The sequence below is a fragment of the Erinaceus europaeus genome, chromosome 9, assembly GCF_950295315.1.
Source record: "Erinaceus europaeus chromosome 9, mEriEur2.1, whole genome shotgun sequence".
Lineage (NCBI taxonomy): Eukaryota > Metazoa > Chordata > Mammalia > Eulipotyphla > Erinaceidae > Erinaceus > Erinaceus europaeus.
The window spans coordinates 124,559,389-124,577,884 of NC_080170.1; the positions used below are offsets into that span (position 1 = coordinate 124,559,389).

An 18,496-nucleotide genomic window follows, 5' to 3' on the forward strand; every position below is an offset into this window, starting at 1 on the left:
CCGGCAGCCGGCAACTCTGAGGCTATGATGTCTCTCCCTGTGTCTCGCAATGAAAAAGTGACAGAGGTGGGGTGAGTCACCCAGTAGACTGCACAAATGAACACGCAGAAAGGCCTGGGTTCAAGTCCCAGGCCAGCACGAGGAAAACACTTGCAGGGGGGAGCATCTCCAGAGGTACAGATGAGCTGGGAAAACAGCATACTGGTTTGGCAAGAAGACTTTCATGCTTGAGGTACTAAAAGTCCCAGGTTCAATCCCCGGCACCGCCATAAGCAGTGCTCTGGTTAAAAAAGCAAGGTCGGCTGGGGATCGGGCGGTAGTAGCACAGTGGGTTAAGTGCACATGGGCGAAGCGCAATGACCGGCTTAAGGATCCCGGTTCGAGCCCCCGGCTCCCCACCTGCAGGGGCGTCGCTTCACAGGCAGTGAAGCAAGTCTGCAGGTGTCTGTCTTTCTCTCCCAGTCTTCCCTTCCTCTCTCCATTTCTCTCTGTCCTATCCAACAACAGCGACATCAGTAACTACAATAATAATAACCACAACAATAAAAAACCAACCCGGGCAACAAAAGGGAAAAGAATAGCCTCCAGGAGCAGTGGATTTGTGGTGCAGGCACCGAGCCCCAGCAGTAACCCTGGAGGCAAGAAAAAAAGTTGGGGCCAGGCGGTGGCTCATCTGGTTAAGCGCTCACATTACAGTGCTCAGGGATGCAAGTTCCAGGCCCTGGTCCCCACCTGCAGAGGGAAGCTTCACAAGTGGTGGGGCAGGACTGCAGGTGTCTCTGTCTCTCACCCTCTCTGTCTTTCCCCTCCCCTCTCAATTTCTCTGTCTCTATCCTATAATAAATGTAAAAAGTATTTTTTTTCTAAATTTTTTTTAATTTATTTTATTTATTTATTCCCTTTTGTTACCCTTGTTGTTTTATTGTTGTAGTTATTATTGTTGTTGTTGTCGTTGTTGGATAGGACAGAGAGAAATGGAGAGAGGAGGGGAAGACAGAGAGGAGGAGAGAAAGACAGACACCTGCAGTCCTGTTTCACCGCCTGTGAAGCGACTCCCCTGCAGGTGGGGAGCCGGGGCTCGAACCGTAAAGAGTATTTTTAAAAAGGTATAGGCAGCATTGCTGTAGTTTCTCTTCTGTGTCTCTCCCTCTTTTTTTCTTCTTTGTCTCTTGGACAGAATCTTCACCAAAGGAGAGAACCAAAATGCCAACAGGCATGAAAAAATGCTCCAAGTCTCTGATTGTCAGAGAAATGCAAATCAAGACAACAACGAGATATCACTTCACTCCTGTGAGAATGTCATACATCAGAAAAGGTAACAGCAGCAAATGCTGGAGAGGGTGTGGGGTCAAAGGAGCCTCCTGCACTGCTGGTGGGAATGTCACTGGGTCCAGCCCCTGTGGAGAACAGTCTGGAGAACTCTCAGAAGGCTAGAAGTGGACCTGCCCTGTGACCCTGCAATTCCTCTCCTGGGGACAGACCCTAAGGAACCCAACACATCCATCCAGAAAGATCTGTGTACACATATGTTCACAGCAGCACAATGTGTAATAGCCAAAACCTGGAAGCCACCCAACAACAGATGAGTGGCTGAGCAAGCTGTGGTCTAGATACACAGCGAAATATGACTCAGCTGTTAAAATGATGAAATCACTCCCTTTCCTTCATCTTGGATGGAGCTTGGAGACTTTAAGTTCAAAGAGGACAAATACCAGGTGATCTCACCTACAGGTGGGACTTTTTTTTTTTAATTCCCTTTTTGTTGCCCTTGTTGTTTTTATTGTTGTAGTTATTATTATTGATGCCATTGTTGTTGGATAGGACAGAGAGAAATGGAGAGAGGAGGGGAAGACAGAGAGGGGGAGAGACAGACAGACACCCGCAGACCTGCTTCACCGCCTGGGAAGCGACTCCCCTGCAGGTGGGGAGCCGGGGGTTCGAACCGGGATCCTTACGCCGGTCCTTGTGCTTTGCGCCACCTGCGCTTAGCCCGCTGCGCTCCCGCCCGACTCCCTACAGGTGGGACTTAACAAGACCGGTCAAGCCCCCGGTCCCCACCTGAAAGCCGGGGAGCAGGGCCGGCTGCAGGTGTCTGTCTGTCTGTCTCCCTCTCTCCCTTTCCTTCTCAGTTTCTGTCTCCATCCAATAAAATAAAAAATATTTAAAAAAAAAACCTTTATGGGGCCGAGTGGTAAGGTACCTGGTTGATCACAACTGTGACAGGGCACAAGGACCCAGGTTCAAGCCCCCGGGTCCCCAGCTGCAGGGGGAAAGCTTTGTGAACAGTGAAGCAGGGCTGCGGGGGTCTCTGTCTCTCTCTCTCCCTCTCTCCCTCACCTCTCTCAATTTCTAACTGTCTCTACTCAACGAACAGATCATTTAAAACGATTTTTTATAAAATAAGATAAACTATATATAGTCAACCCATAACTTTCATCTTGGGAAAGCTGTGGTAGATTCCTCTGGGAGTCTGTGGGGAGGAGAGACAGAACTCTGGTGACGGGAGTAGTGTTCCTTTTTGTTTGTTGCCTTTGTTGTTTTATTGTTGTAGTTATTACTGATGTCGTCGTTGTTGGACAGGACAGAGAGAAATGGAGAGAGGAGGGGAAGACACAGGGGGAGAGAAAGATAGACACCTGCAGACCTGCTTCACCGCCTGTGAAGCGACTCTCCTGCAGGTGGGGAGCCAGGGGCTCGAACCAGGATCCTTATGCCACCAGTCCTTGCGCGTTGCACCACCTGCGTTTAACCCCAAAACCTCTATTTTTATCATATGGTAAATCACCATTAAGTCACCAACTAAGGAAAAAAGAAAGAACTCTTCAGAAAACTTTAAAAAATAATAATACTGTGGTCTGGGACGTGGCGCAGTGGATGAGGCATCGGACTCTCAGGCATGAGGTCCTGAGTTCAATCCCCGGCAGCACATGTACCAGAGTGATGTCTGGTTCTTTCTCTCTCTCCTATCTTTTTCATTAATATGTAAATAAAATCTTTAAAAAACAGAAAATAATAATAATAATGCTGCAGCAAAGTAGAAGACTCAGGGGAGGGAGGGCTCAGGAGGATGGGGGCAGGGTGCTGGGTCTTGGTGTGCCCATATATATGCCAACTACCACACTGTAAACCACTAATCCCCCCCAAAAAAAGTAATAAAGCTAAAATAATAGGGAAATCTGGCCACTGGGGAGAAGACAGCCACAGTCCCGAAACGTCTCCCAGTGCAGAGGGGCGGGCGGGCAGGGCGCCTTCCAGGGCAGCTCTCCTGCCGACACTCTTCCTAGGAATGCCTGCGGGAAGTCCTGTGTTCCGTCAGCTGAGCTCTTTCCCAAGAAGACACGACAGGCCCCAGCTCTCCGCCTCTAAGCCAGGGTCTCCCGCACCCACACCACAGTGTAACTACAGCACAGAGCCCTGCACAGTGAGGGACGTGCACACCCGCCGGGCCCTGTGGGCAGCAGAGTAGACAGACAGACAGACAGACAGGCAGGGCACCAGTCTCTGCAGCTCGAGCTTCTGAATCCCACCCATGGCAAACCCCAGGTGACGGGGTTGACGCTCTGGCTCCCTGGCGCACCAAGCACTGAGGCTCTGTCAGCAGGGACACACGGTGCACAGCGCCCAAGTCTGCGCACACAGAGACTGAGCACGATGGACTCACAAGCTCTGAGAGGTCCTGGGTTCCATCCCTAGCAACCACACATGCCAGAGTTGGCGTCTGGTCCCGTCTTGCCTTCCTCTCCACCTCTCTCTCATTAATAATAAAAAAAGAAAAAAAGAAACCCAAGTGCAGATGCACAGGGCCTGCCCCAGACCGACCGAGCCAGCGCCAGCGCCAGCGCCAGCGCCCCCGAGGACAAGAAGGGGTCCGGTGCTCGTGCGAGCGACAGCCCCCGGCCGCGAGGCCCGACTCACCGTGAAGATCCTGTGTCCCGTCCTATCAAAAGCCACGCAGTACACGGCAGACAGGTGTCCCAGGATCCTGCGGTGCATCTTGATGTGCTGGTACATGGCTCCCGGGAACGCCGTGCTGAACGTGCAGCAGCCCGTGAGCTGCTTTCCGCGCTGGATCTCCACTAGGACAGGGGGACAGACACGCGGTTACGGGCCGAGTGGGAGGCCCAGCCGAGCCGGGAGGGAGGGAGCGAGCGTGTCCACCGCTCCCCGGGGCCAAGCACCTGCGCCGCGGAGGCCCGGACACACGCTTCTCCCCAGCTCCAGTCTCCCACGGCCCCAGCTTCCCTCGGGACAGGCAGGCTGGGCTCCGTTCACCTCCGTTACTTGAGCAGTTACCGGAGCGGCAGGGCCTGTTCCCACCCGGCGGAGCGGGCACAGGACGGGGCGGGGGCCAGAGGGCGGGGCCAGGCACGCGGTGAGCCCGGCTCACTCACCGAGATTCGGCGGGGCACCGTAATTGACGGGCATTTCCGGGGGTCTTCCTCTGTGAAGAGCAGCAAAGGCAGAGCCCTTCCACACCGTGTGCCGGCAGTCTTTAAAATGAATTTCAGATACACACAAAAGCTTCAAAGTTAACCCAAGAAAGGCTGTACAGAAAACTTAGGTACGTGGCAATCAACTGTTTATTCAAGTTTTACCAACTAGCTTCCTTTTAACAGACACCCCCAGAGGCCGAAGCACGCAGACAGCTCAGACACGGACCAACGACAGCTATAGCGTCCGGGCAGCCGAGCAACTCACAAAGGGCTTTCCACATACAGCGTCTCACGGGTCCTCACAACAACCCTGTGAGGGAGCTGGCTTCGCCCGCCTGCAAGTGAGGGGACCGAGGCCCGGAGACCCACCGCAAGCGGCGGCCGAGCAGACCCTAAGACCGGAGCGCTTAGCCCGAGTCCGCTCAGTGCCGAATCACGCCAAACGATAGCAAAGATCTAAAGCCCAAGGGAGCGGCTTTCCGGAGCCCGCCGCTGCTCCAGTGACGGCCCTGCGGGCCAGGCTCACCACACTCGGACCTCCTCAGGACACTGACAAAATCCGGGGGCCTTAGGGTCACGGCTGACATGGGAGCCACCGGTTCTCAAGCGCGGCAAGGCTGCAGAGGCGACTGACTGTCTGCTCCTGCCCCGGGGACACAGCAGCAGCCGGGCAGACTGGGGGTCGGGGTCGGGGGGCTTCCCAGCAGCCCGTGCTGAGCCTCGGGAGCCCCGAACAGCAGGCGTGTGGTGCTTCCCACGGGCAGATGCGTTAGCACTGTGCCGATCAGAGCAGGCACGGGGCCTAGTGCCAAACAGGGACGTGGGGCCCCCCCCTCCCCGGGGCGCTGGCAAGGGTCCCCAGGGCTGCCGATCCTGCAGCAGTGCTCAGCGCAAAGCAGCAAGAGCTCTGACACAGCAAGAGAACAGAGGCAATCGGCATAGCCAGGCAACCACCACTGAAGAGCCTGAAATAGAGCCGTTACAAGGTGAACAGGGACAGAGGAGGAGAGGAGGAGAGTTACGAGCAGGAAATTCGAGTGTGGCTCGAATTTCCCGGCTGGAGCAGCAGAGCGCCAGGAAACCACCGCAGCCAACGACCCGGGCCGGCACGGAGCCGAGAGGAGCAGTCGGGCCCCCTCAGCCTAGCTGGACACTGCCTGCCCTGCGAGGGCAGCTAAGGGACAGTGCAGAGCTTAAAAAAGAGCCTGGGGGGGGGGCTGGACCTGTGCTGGGGGTCAGGAGAGCCAGCGGCCAGGCGTGTCGTGCACACAGGTCGGATCAGACACGGCGGAGCCTCGTGACTCACAGCCGCTGACAGGCAGGAGAGGAGCAGCAATTGCAAACATTTGGCTACCACGGCACTTGGTAGAATAGAATAGAATAGAATAGAATAGAATAGAATAGAATAGAATAGAATAGAATAGAATAGAATAGAATAGAATAGAATAGAATAGAATAGAATAGAATAGAATAGAGTAACGTGGTGAAAAGAGGAACCGTGAGGCTGTACATTTTTTGATGCTTGTTTTCAAACTGCTACCCAAGGGCTTTCGGAATCTAGGTATCGAGTGGGAAGCCCCTAGCAGTGCAAGTCTACTGGAAACACACGCTCAGAAAAAAGCTTTGGCCCCGTCTCAGAACGAATCGCAGCTTCTCAGCTTAACATCTACTTCTTTCTCTTAGTTAAGGACCCGTCGGACACTCGGGTAAGAACATCCAACATCTACACTGAGTGCGGAGAGATGCACAGTCCACAGCCCGGCTCAGGGATGCATGGCAACTTGCTTCCACACGCCACTCACGCCACGCCACGATCTACTCATCAAGCATGTCAGACATAGCAGAACAGGCCTCAAGTTAAGGTACCTTTGGCTGTGCGTAGCAGAGACTGCCTCCCCGCGCCCAGCAAGGAAGCCGCTCCGGCGGTGCTGGGCGGGACCTCCTTGTCCAGCATGGGGCCGAGGCGCCGGCAGATCTGCAGCAGGTGGTCGGGGGCCACGTGCTTGCTGGAGGACACCTGGATGGAGGGGACAAGCGGGAGGCCTGTTGTTGGTGACCTCTGACAACGGCCCGGGGCAGCCCCGGCCGGCCGCCCGAGGAACAGGCACGACAGGACAGACCGCTGACGGGAAAGGCTGGACACTGGACTGGAGACGCCGGCGTGCCTGGCTCAGCGCACGTGTCACAGTGCACAGAGGACCCGGGTTCGAGGCCCCGGTCATCACCCGCAGAGGGAAAGCTTTGAGTGGGGAAGCAGGGCTGCAGGTCTCTCTCTGTCTCCCCCTTCCCTCTTGATTTCCGCCGCCCCATCCAATAAATAAATACAAAAAAAAAAAAAAAAACCTTATGAACAGTGAACTGATCTATGAATTCAAAGCCGTCCCAATCAAAATTCCAAGAGGGTTTCTTCCCCACAGAAAATGAGGGGTCTTTCTTTTCTTTTCTTTTTTTTGGTCAGGGTTATCGCTGGGGCTCGGTGCCAGCGCTATGAACACACCACTCCTGGTGGACACTTCCTTTTTTCACTCTTCTTTTTTTTGACATTTCTAAGAGATTTTATTTATTGATTCATGAGAAATGATAGGAGAGAAAGAACCAGGCATCACTGTGGTACTTGTGCTGCCAGGGATTGAACTCGGGACCTTCATGCTTGAAGAGTCCAAAGCTTTACCCACCGTGCCACCTTCCGGACCACTCTTCTTCTAATTTTTAATAGAACAGAGAGAAACTGAGAGTGCAAGGGGAGAGACAGAGACACCTGCAGGCCTGCTTCACCACCTGTGAGGCACCCCCACCAGACCCTCACAGGTGGGGAGCTGGGGCTGGAACCCAGGGCCTTACGCTTGGTGATGTGCACGCCTAGCCCGGGTGCCACTGCCGGCCCCAGAGGAGCAACATTTCACTCTAAAGTCAATCTGCAAACATCAACGATCTAGACGTCTTGGAAAAGGACAGCCCTGCAGCACAGCGACGCCCAACTTGCTGACATTTCACGGCGTCGCAGTAATCACAGCGGTCTGGTGCCGGCCGAGAGGAGAACGGGTCCGAGACCAGAGCTCACAGCGGGCTCTCAGTGCCCTGGGCTCTCGAGCATGAGGTCCCGAGTTCAGTCTCCAGCAGCACCAGCACTAGGATGCCGTCCGGTTCTCTTCCCCCCACCCCGTCTTCATAAATAAACAAATAACAAATCTGAAGAAGAAGGAGTCAGAAAATGCCTGCAAGTCCCACTGTGTGACAAAGGACCTAAGTGGTCACAATGAACCTCCGGGCCTCGACAGCCAGCAGCCAGCAGCCGTGAACAACTCTCTGACCTCGACGACCGAAAACAAGTGGCGTTTCAAACAGCTGGACGATCTGAACACCTCACAGAAGCTGCCCGACAGCAAACGCGGCACACGGCTGGCGCCGAGGAGACACAGGGCGGCCACCCCGCCGCTCAGCCCCTGGCATGACCCCAGGCCACAGGGCAGCGGCGAGCAGGCGTCCGGTCCGCCCTGCACCGGAGGCGGCGTCTCGAGAAGCCCGGCGCACCCGGCGGGCGGGCACGTGGTTCCAGGGTCTTGCGTGGACGTGGACATGGACACAGCCCAGGCGGCGTCAGCAGGTGACTGAGTCAACGCGCCGTCGCCGCAGGCTAAGCAGCGGACGCGACCTTAAAAATGATCTGGGAGCCGGGCGGTAGCACACCAGGGTAAGGCACATGGCGCGAAGCACAGGACCCACACAAGGATCCGGGTTCGAGCCCCCGGCTCCCCACCTGCAGGGGAGTCACTTCACAATCGTTGAAGCAGGTCTTCAGGTGTCTGTCTCCCTCCCTCTCAATCCCCCCACCTCAATGTCTCTCTGTCCTGTCCAATAAAATGGAAAAAATGGCCGCCGAGAGCAGTGGATCCACACTGCCGGGACCGAGCCCCAGTGCCGACCCTGGAGGGCAAAAAAAAAAAAAAGAGGGTGTGAAGACAGGCAAACACCCTGCCAGGGCCACAGAGATGCTGGGTGTCACCTGTCCCAAGCCACATGTGTAGCTATGCCCATCCAGCCCCCTGGAGCAGACTGGGGTCCTGATCGGTAGCTCAATGCAGGGGGGCACCACCCCCACCACCACCACCCCCACCCCCCCCCCGCTGGAGCTGCTCTCCACTGAAGGAAGCGCCGGTGCTGTGGTCCCTCTCACTCTGCCTGTTTCTGTCTTCCCAAAACAAAAACAAAAAAAAAAAAACGCAGAGGCGGAGGTAGACAGCATGATGGTTTCACCCACCCAGACTCTCCTGCCCGAGGCTCCAACGTCCCCGGTTCAATGCCCTGCACCGCCCGGCACCCCAGCCGGGGCTGAGCCGGGCTCCGGGACGGGACACGGCTCGCCGGGCAGAAGACGCTTTGCCGGGCACAAGGACCCGGCCAGACCTGAAGGGTGCCAGCGAGTCTCCCGCCTCTGCCCACTCTCTGCCGTCTTCCACCCTCTACCTGGAGGGAAAGGCAAGCCAGGAGAGGAAGAGCTGTGCAGGCATCGAGTCCCAGGCGGGCAGCTCAGCGCTCGGTCAGCACCCAGAGCCCCAACAGAGGCGAGTCCCGGCGCTGGAGTCAAGAGCCTGCACACACTTCATCTTCTGCCTGGCGGCGGCGGCAACAGCAATACCGGGGACTGAACCTGCAGCCGGGAGCCCAGCCCTAGGCAGCGAACCTCTGACAGAGCCACTGTGCCGCATCCGGGGCCTGCGTCTCCCTTCAAGCAGCTGGGCAGATGTGGGCGAGGAGGGTGGGGGTGGGGGCGCGGGGTGCTGGTGCACGCGGGGGCGAGGGGCCCAAGTGGGGGCCAGTGTCCGGCGGCCACTCTGCCCTGACCCCAGTGGCCCCTCTCTTCGCCCAGGTGGCAAATGACTCAGCCACAGAGAAGGACTCTGAGGAGCGGGTCCCTGACAGCAGCAGGAAGCCCTGCCCAGACAGCACTCCCAGGGCCGCCAGGAGAGGAACCCGAAGCGGGGGGGGGGGGGGGGGGGGGGGGGGGGGGGGGCAGAGTCCCACTGCCGGGTGTCTGCCAGGCAGACGGACACCAGGAAGTCAGGCATCGGGACCCCGGCGCTCTCGGCGCCCCGATGCCACCCGGCCTCCCAGATGCCCAGGCCCTGTCGGCCCACTGACTGTCTGAGGCCGGCACCAAGCACGGCAGCCATGCGGGGCCTGTCTGGGAGCAGCACAGTCGCCACGGTGCTGGCTCCACACTGCAGGGGCTCCACTGTGCTTGCTCCCCAGGCACGACAGAAAGTGTCTCGTCTGAAGATTCGGTGTCTATGTTAGTATTTGCTTTTCTTTTTTTGAATCACCGTATAGGGGGATGAAAGGGTTACACAGGGGCCGGGTGGTGGCGCACCTGGTTAAGCGCACGCAGTACCTTGAGCAAAGACCCAGGTTCGAGCCCCTGCTCCCTACCTGCAGGGGGAAGCTTCACGAGCTGTGAAGCAGGTCTGCACGTGTCTCCCCCTCTCTGCCCCCCCCCCAATGTCTCTGTCCTGTAGAATAAAATAGGAAAGGGAAGAAATGGCCATAAAAGAAATGCCGCAAAAAGGAGACGGTCAGACTTAGTGAAGAGACAGCTAGGCGCCCAAGACGGGGGGGGGGGGGGGGGGGGCTATTGCTCTGGGTGGGGAGACAGCACAGTGGTTCTGCAAAGACTTCTGCAGCTGAGGCTCCAAAGTCCCAGAGTCAACCCCCCCACGCCACCCCGAGGCTGAGCTGTGCAGTGCCGTTTCACAAGACGAACTGAAACAGCAAACAGCGCAAAGGAAGAGTTTAAAGAGTGAACGACAGCCTGAAGATGTAAAGTAGCTCGAGCTAAGAGCTTCCGCCGCTTCAACTCAGCAGACAGCGAGTTTCGACACTAACGCAGGCGTGCAGACTAAGCGCACTGCTTCTTCCAGAAGTCTCTCCAGCGACTTGTGAAGAACAAAGGAAAGCAAGCTTACTCATCTCCGCCAGCTTTGAAGCAAATCCAAACAGAAAACAAAAGGCGGTTTTTTCATTTCCACCAGGCTTATCACGGGCTCAGTGCCTACACTAAGCCACCACGCTCACGGTGGTCATTATTCTCTTTTCTTTTTCTCTTTTTATCTGATAAGACAGAAATGGAGTGGGAGAGACAGGTAGGAAGAGAAAGAGAGACATCTGCAGTACTGCGTACTGCAGTTGGGGGCGGGGATGGGCTTTGAACCCAGATCCTTGCTGGGCATCCCGCACTCAACCGGGTACAGGGCCGCCCGGCTCCCCCACCCACTCCTGTGACCGGCAATCCCACGTCTGCGAAACTCACAGGTGGCGCTGGACACTAGCTGCTCTGAGGGGCTCCCAGCTCGCCCCTCTACACCCCCCCACTGGCGGGCGCAGTCTCCACCACGGCACACGCACCAGCTCGGCCACCTCCCAGCCAGGCGCCACCGTGTAGGCCTTACCCGCCCGGACGAAGAGCCGAGCGAGGCAGCGTGAACGGCAGAACCCGGGGCCACGGCCGTCAGCCGAACTGCACCGCAGGACCATCAGCAGCTATTCGAGAGGCTCCCGCGGCCCCACAACAGCCTCCGCGAGTCTCTGGGCTTTCTTTTGGCCTTTTTTTTTATTTCTATCTTTATTATTGGAGAGAGACAGAAATTAAGAGGGAAAGGGAAGATAGACAGAGAGAGAGAGACAGACAGAGAGACACCTGCAGCCCTGCTTCACCACTCATGAAGCTTCCCCTGCAGGTGGGGACTGGGGGCTCAAACACGGGTCCTTGTGCGCTGTAACACGAGTTCTCAGCCAGGTGCGCCACCACCCGGCCCCTCTTTGGCTCAAGAGTTCTCTTTTCCTTAATGAGACAGCAAAAACCAGAGCACGGCCCTAACACACCCGGAGCCAAGGATCAGACTCGGGGACCCAAGCGCACAAGTCTGATGCTCCAGCTGCGGGCGGAGCCAGCTCCAAAGGTCTGTCAAACAAACTGTGCAAACCGATCAACGAGACAGATTTCCTACACAGCCGGGCTCCTCTCACATCCAACCCACTAAGGTCCCAGAACGAGAGTGGGAGCAGATGGCACAGCGGTCTGCAAAAAGGCTCTCATGCCCGAGGCTCCGAAGTCCCAGGTTCAAACCCCTCTCCCGGCCAACCACCATCAGCCAGAACCCTAGTAAAATAAATGAAGGAATGAATACATGCCCTAAGGCAGAGTCTCACCCCCATCCTGACCGTGACAGGCATAACACAGCCTGTTTCGTGATCTCAGCACAGGAGCTTTGCCCTCAAAATGCCACTTCCGTTTCTACATAAAAAGCTGGGGGGCCCCAACGGTAGCGCGGCGGGTTAAGCGCACATGGTGTGACACGCAAGGACTGCCATAAGGATCCTGGTTCGAGCCCCCTAGCTCCCTAGCTACAAGGGGGTCGCCTCACAGGCGGTGAAGCAGGTCTGCAGGTATCTATCTTTCTCTCCCCCCCTCTGTCTTCCCCTCCTCTCTCCATTTCTCTCTGTCCTATCCAACGACAGCAATGGCAACAACAAGGGCAACAAAGTGGGGGGGGTGGCCTCCAGGAGCAGTGGATTTGTAGTGTAGGCAGCGAGCCCCAGCAATAACCCTGGAGGCAAAAAAAAAAAAAAAAAAAAAAAGGCAAGCTGGTAAATTATTATTGAGATCTTGTTTTATCCCTTTCTACCAGACTGGTCTGGCAGCAGATCAAGCACGGCCCAGCTGATGGTGGTGCTGAACCTGGGAAGCTATCTCCCCAGCGCTGTTCTGTTGTTCTTAAGGGAGCGTAACTCACAACATCCCGGCGCTAAGCAGTAAGGGGCCTGCAGATGAAGCCCACGTGTGGGAGAACTTAAGCCAGTCGCACGGGGAGAGGCAGCTCTGCCTGCAGCTGAGGCCTGAGTGACCAGCACTGCTCACTCAACACGGAAATCAACCCGGGTGGGTGGGGGCCTCTCCTGCCTGAGGCTCCCAGGCTGCAGGTTCAATCCCCTGTGCCAGGGTGAGCTGTCTTCCTGTCCCCGAAGGGGGTGGGAACCTCTAGCCGCCTGGCCCTGCCAGGGCGGGCAACCAACCACAGGCACAACAGAGTTCAATAACCTGGAAGCTTTTTTTTTTTTTTTAAACCAGAGCCCTGCTCAGCCCTGGCTGATGGTGGTGGTACGGCGACTTAAACCTGGGACTTTGGAGCCTCGGGCACAAGAGTCTCTTTGCATAACCACTATGCTATCTCCCCCTCCCCATCTGGGAGCAGATTTCCAAGCTGCTAATTCCAGGTGGCCTGTGAATGATGCTGGAGATACCCACACGGCCCTCAGCACACAGCAGGCTCCCCAGCCCGGTCCCCATGTCAAGTCTGCCCCCACTGCTGCCGCTGATGATGATGATGATGGCGCGAAACTGCTGCCCTCCTCTCCCCTCCCCTCCCCAGTGAGGAGGAGCCGAGTCAGCTGAGAGACTGGTGTGAAGAGCATCTTGAGACCGAGGAGCCGAGGCTGCACACCGCAGACCATGGGTCTGCTACCGCTCTCACTCCTGGGCCGTGGGCAGAGCTGAGCCCAGAGGGGACCTTCTGCCCCCCCCCCCCCAACTCACCGCTCCTGGGTCATCCCCCCACCCTTTTTTAATTGGTAAGACAGAGAAATTGAGGGCAGGGGTAGATAGCATAATGGTTATGCAAATGTACTCCCATGCCTGAGGCTCCAAAGTCCCAGGTTCAATCTCTTGCACCACCGTAAACCAGAGCTGAGCAGTGCTCTGGTTAAAAAACAAAGAAATTGAGTGACAGAGATAAAAGAGGGAGAGACACCTGCAGACCTGCTTCACTGCTTCTGAAGCTTCTCCCCTATGGGTGGGGCGCAGAGGCTCGAACCCAGGTCCTTGTTCATGGTAACACTGAGGGCACCTCCACCAGGCTGCCAGCCTTTCCTACAAAAGCAGCCCCAGAGCAGAGGGCGCCCGCGGCCACCCCCACACACACCCCTTCGCCAACTCCCGGGGCGGCCCAGGAGCCCAGCGATGGGGGGAAAAAAGCCGCAGGTGGGTCACCCCACCGACCCCGACCCTGCCCGGCAGGCCTGACGCCACCCTGGGAAGCGACAGCGGGACCCTGCAGGACAGTGACAGAGGCCGCAGCCCCAGCATCTGCTCTGCGCAGACGACACATTCCGAGACAGGTCCGCTCCAAACCAGGTCAAACCAGGTCGCGAGGCCCGGGCAGAGCCGCCACAGCCTCCCGGTCGCCGTAGCGACCCTGTGTGGCACCAGGGGCCTTGGAGGCCTCCCCCGGGCTGGGAGCTGCCACCTGAAAGGCGGCCAGAGCCCACGACGCGGACAGCTGCAGCTCCTCCGCACCCCGCAGCAGGGCAGCCTCCGCCCTCCCTCTCCCCCCTGCCCTTCCTCTCCCCCACTCAGGGCCGGTACAGCAGCGCTCACCACTGCTGGCCGCCGCCGCCCCTGAAACAATGGACAGCAGTCCCTGTCCTGTCCTTGACCCGATAAACCAAAAGCATGTCGAAACAGCAAACTCAAGAAAAGCAGCTGTACACAATTTTCAGAGTTCTTTCTTAACGATGTTCATGTTTTAGATTTACTTCTGAGAGAGGAGACGACAGGACCACAGCCTCACTCTGCCGATGCCAGGGACCGAACTCGGGACCTTACGCTTGAGGTCCTGCACGTGCCACCTGGCAGGCCGCGGCCAACATCCGCTTTCAAGGCAAGGGTGTCGAGCGGCAGCGGGCACCCAGAGGCCCGGGGCTGACCCCACAGGCAGAGCCGAGCTGCTCGGGACGGTCACGCACAGCATCTCGGGCCTGGTGGCCGGCGCGGGCTGCTGCCTCCCGGGTTGTCAGCACCGCACAGGCCAGGGCTGGGCATGCTCTGGCGGAATGAGCGAGCGAGCGAGCGAGCACAGAAAGCAGAAGCCCTTCTCTAGGTGACTGCAAGTGCAGGCCCCCCCCACCCCACCACCACCCACCCCCCCACCCCCCCCCACCCCCCCGGCGACCACCCCTGCTGGGCACTCATGGAGCTGCTTCCTCCAGGAAGGCTCCCCTCCTCTGGCAGGCAGACAAGTCCTGGGGCGGGGGAGGGGGGTTGCTGGCTATGACCCCCAGCACCGTGTAGAGTGCCAAGGGCAACAGCAGGTGAACTCACGGCCCCTGTTCCATGTGCTCCCCCCCTCCAAGTGAGAAGTGGGCGGGGGGCGGCGGACAGACGGACGGACACACACACATACACCTCATGTGCAAGGCCCTGGGTTCACTTCCTGATGCCAGAAAAAGTAGAAATGAAAATCAAGTCTCGGGAGTTGGGCGATAGCGCAGCGGGTTAAGCACACGTGGTACAAAGCACAAGGACCAGCATAAGGATCCCGGTTCGAGCCCCAGGCTCCCCACCTGCAGGGGAGTCGCTTCACAGGCGGTGAAGCAGGTCTGCAGGTGTCTGTCTTTCTCTCCCCCTCTGTCTTCCCCTCCTCTCTCCATTTCTCTCTGTCCTACCCAACAACGACGACAGCAATAACAACAACAATAAACAAGGGCAACAAAAGGGAGTAAATAAATAAATGTTTTTTTTAAAAAATCTAAGTCTTTTGCCGTAATACACAAATCGGCAAAAATCTTTTCCTGAAAAACATTTTACTCCACTAAGAAGAAATGGACAGATCGGATATACTGTGAGAGTGAATCAACAGGCTGGCAGAGTCCAGTGGAAAGAAGTCTCACTTAACGCAAAGATCTGTGCGGCCTGGGAGGTGGCACCGTGGGTGAAGTGCTGGACTCACAAGCCTGAGGCCCCGAGTTCAATCCCCAGTTTCACCAGAGTGAAGCCGCCGTTCTCCCTCCCTCACATTAAAAGAAGGGGGGCTGTGTGGTGGGGCACCGGCTCGGCGCACACATCACAGCTCGCTGGAGGGCCAGGACTGCAGCCCCCGGTACCCACCTGCAGGGGGAAGCCTCGTACGTGGCGAAAGTGTTACGGGTGTCTGTCTCTCCCCCCTCTGCATTTGTCTCTATCCAAAATAAAATTTAAAAACAGAAAAAAAAGTCTCCCCAGAAAAAAAGGCAACAGGAAGAAGACTCAGCAGAGCCAGCGTAGAATTTGCATGAAGGGGGACCCGGCACTGCACCTGCCGAGAGCACCGCGCTCAGCGCTCGGGCCTGAGCACCAACCAGCCTGGCGTGCCTGCTCCCCTGGGGCCTGAGCCCCGTCCCGTCCCCGGCAGCCCGCAGCCCGCAGCCCGCCGGGAGGTTGAGGAGCGCCGGCAGGGCTCTGCAGTCTCTGTCTCTCCCCGTCCGTCCGCCGGGAGGAAGGACAGCCGCTAGCTGGCTTTGCCCCAGGAACAAGGAAACCACAGGGGCACGGAGCCCAGATGGGATCCGACTGGAGCCCGCGCAGCCCTGGCTGATGGACGGAAACTGGGACGGACAGACAGACAAAAAGCTCCTTGGGAGCAAAGGCAGCGAGAGGCTCCAGGCCAGCAGCCCGAGCCCGGCAAGCAGACTCCCTTTTCCGCGCGCGCACACACACACACGCAAGCGCACACACACACACACACACACACGCACACACACACGCGCACACACACACACGCGCACACACGCGCGCGCGCACACACACACACACGCATACACACACGCACACACACATGCGCGCACGCCAGTTTGAAGCACAGGGGCTCCTCAGTGAGGGGCCCGGCTGTGCCCAGGGGGTCAAGGCAGCCACTTTGGGGAGGGGGAGGGGGAGGGGAGCCCCTCTACACCCACCACCCACCACGTGGCAGGCAGGGCAGTCCCGGGACCCCTCCCAGAAGCGCCCCCCAGGCCCCAAACCCGCCTCACCAGCTCCTCGTAGCTCCTGCTGTGCTCGTTGCCCTCCCAGTCCAGCCTCTTGGGCAGCAGCTGTGAAGACACCCCGTGAGCGCCGTGCAGGGAGGGGCCAGGGGAGCTGACCCCCACCCCCAGGACGAGGGCTCCCGGGGGAAGGGCGAAGGGCGGCGGGCGCTCACCTGGTACTGCTCCAGCTCCTGCACCAGCACCTGCGGCCGCCGGGCACGTTAGGGGAGGGCGCCTGTCCCCTCCCGGCCCCCAGTGTCCCCGCCGCCCTGCCCCCCAGCCACCCCCCGTCCTATGTCTGTCCCGTCTCCCCTGCCCTGTCTGTCTGTCCCCATCTCCCCTGCCCTGTCTGTCTGTCCCCATCTCCCCTGCCCTGTCTGTCCCATCTCCCAGTGCCCATCTCCCCTGCCCTGTCTGTCTGTCCCATCTCCCAGTGCCCATCTCCCCTGCCCTGTCTGTCTGTCCCATCTCCCAGTGCCCATCTCCCCTGCCCTGTCTGTCTGTCCCATCTCCCTGTGCTCGTCTCCCCTGCCCTGTCTGTCTGTCCCCATCTCCCCTGCCCTGTCTGTCTGTCCCCACTCCCCTGCCCTGTCTGTCTGTCCCATCTCCCTGTGCCCGTCTCCCCTGCCCTGTCTGTCTGTCCCATCTCCCTGTGCCTGTCTCCCCCGCCCTGTCTGTCTGTCTCCGTCTCCCTGTGCTTGTCTCCCCTGCCCTGTCTGTCTGTCCCCGTCTCCCAGTCCATCTGGGCCCGTCCCCTCCCCAGTGGCCCCTCCAGTCTCCTGTCTCCATCCCCTATGTCCCCTGTCTGTCCTGTCCTGTGCCCGTCTGTACCCAGGACCCCCATCTGTCCCCCATCTCCCTGCCTCCATCCCGCTGTACCCCCCACGTCTGTCTGTCCCCATCTCCTGTCCCCCAAGACTGTCCCATCTCCCTGCCCCCCTCCCCGTGTCCCCCGTCTGTCTCCACCCCGGTCTGTCCGTCTGCCCCCCCACCCCGTCCCCCTTCTGTCCTCCTTCCCCTGTCGCCCGTCTGCCCCCAACAGTCCCATCTGTCCCGGTCCCCCGTCTCCCTGTCCGGCTGTCCCCGTCCCTGGTCTGTCCCGTCTCCCTACCCCCATCAGTGCCGTCTGTCCCCGTCCCTGGTCTGTATGTCTGTCACCCCTGTCTGTCCCGTCTCCCTAACCCCATCAATCCCGTCTGTCCCGGTCCGCCTGTCCGTCTGTCCCCCGTCTGTCCCGTCTCCCTGCCCCCATGAGTGCCGTCAGTCCGATCCGCCTGTGCGTCTGTCCCCCCCGTCTGTCCCGTCTCCCTGCCCCCATCAATCCCGTCTGTCCCGGTCCGCCTGTCCGTCTGTCCCGCCTCCCTGCCCCCATCAATCCCGTCTGTCCCGGTCCGCCTGTCCGTCTGTCCCGTCTCCCTGCCCCCATCAATCCCGTCTGTCCCGGTCCGCCTGTCCGTCTGTCCCGTCTCCCTGCCCCCATCAATCCCGTCTGTCCCGGTCCGCCTGTCCGTCTGTCCCCCGTCTGTCCCGTCTCCCTGCCCCCATCAGTCCCGTCTGTCCCGGTCCCCCGGTCTCCCTGTCCGTCTGTCCCCCCGTCTGTCCCCGTCCCCCGTCAGTCCCGTCGGTCCCGGTCCCCCGTCCGTCCGTCCGTCCGTCTGTCCCCGGCCGCGCTCACCTGGGCGGCTCTCCGACACGGGCCGGCCGAGAGGTAGCGGGCGATGAGGAAGTAGAGCTCTGCGGGGAGAGGGGCGGTCAGCGCGGGGCCGGGCCGGGCCGGGGCGCGGGGCGGGCGGGCGGCGGCCGCGCTCTTACCCGACTCGAGCAGCGGCACGGCGCGCCGGGCGGCCGGGGGCTCGGCCATGGCGCGGGAGGGCGGGTGCGGGCCGCGCCGAGGCCTGCGGGCCGGCGTCGCTGGGGTCGGGCGCGCAGCCACGCACGCCGCCGCCACGCAAGCCGCCGCGCTCCCCACGCACGCCGCACGCACGCCGCCTCCGCGCCGCCGCTAAATAGTCCCTCGCCGGCGCCCGCGCGCGCCGCCGCCCAACAGCCGGGAGACCCGCCGCGCCTGCGCGTCAGCCGCGCCCGGGGCCGCTCGGGGGACGCCGGGAACCGAGGGGGCGGGGACGGGGCGGGGCGGCGGGCGAGGGGCGGGGCGGCGGGCGAGGGGCGGGGCGGTGTTGTCGGGGGCGGGGCGGTGTTGGGGAGGGGCGGGGTCTCGGAGAGGGGCGGGGTCT

At 59.4% G+C, this 18,496-nt stretch overlaps 2 protein-coding genes across 5 annotated transcripts in view; both read right to left on the reverse strand.

Moving 5' to 3' along the window:
- The window catches only part of PSMG1 (proteasome assembly chaperone 1), a 90,927-nt gene extending 72,673 nt beyond the window's left edge, over positions 1 to 18,254 (reverse strand). The window contains exon 1 of the mRNA XM_060198724.1: positions 18,249 to 18,254. The gene's annotated coding sequence lies outside the window, so the exon portion shown is untranslated. The remainder of the gene's footprint in view (positions 1 to 18,248) is intronic.
- The window catches only part of BRWD1 (bromodomain and WD repeat domain containing 1), a 75,827-nt gene extending 57,565 nt beyond the window's left edge, over positions 1 to 18,262 (reverse strand). For all 4 annotated transcript variants that reach the window (XR_009551713.1, XM_060198709.1, XM_060198710.1 and 1 more), the window contains exons 1-7: positions 18,075 to 18,262; positions 17,938 to 17,996; positions 16,436 to 16,465; positions 16,269 to 16,328; positions 6,300 to 6,450; positions 4,392 to 4,490; positions 3,916 to 4,076 (exon numbers count right to left, since the gene is read on the reverse strand). Coding sequence is in view for 3 of the 4 variants with exons in the window: in XM_060198709.1 (XP_060054692.1) it covers positions 3,916 to 4,076; positions 4,392 to 4,490; positions 6,300 to 6,450; positions 16,269 to 16,328; positions 16,436 to 16,465; positions 17,938 to 17,996; positions 18,075 to 18,123 (609 nt within the window). In the remaining variant the exon portion in view is untranslated. The remainder of the gene's footprint in view (positions 1 to 3,915; positions 4,077 to 4,391; positions 4,491 to 6,299; positions 6,451 to 16,268; positions 16,329 to 16,435; positions 16,466 to 17,937; positions 17,997 to 18,074) is intronic.
- Between the last annotated feature and the right edge of the window lie 234 nt (positions 18,263 to 18,496).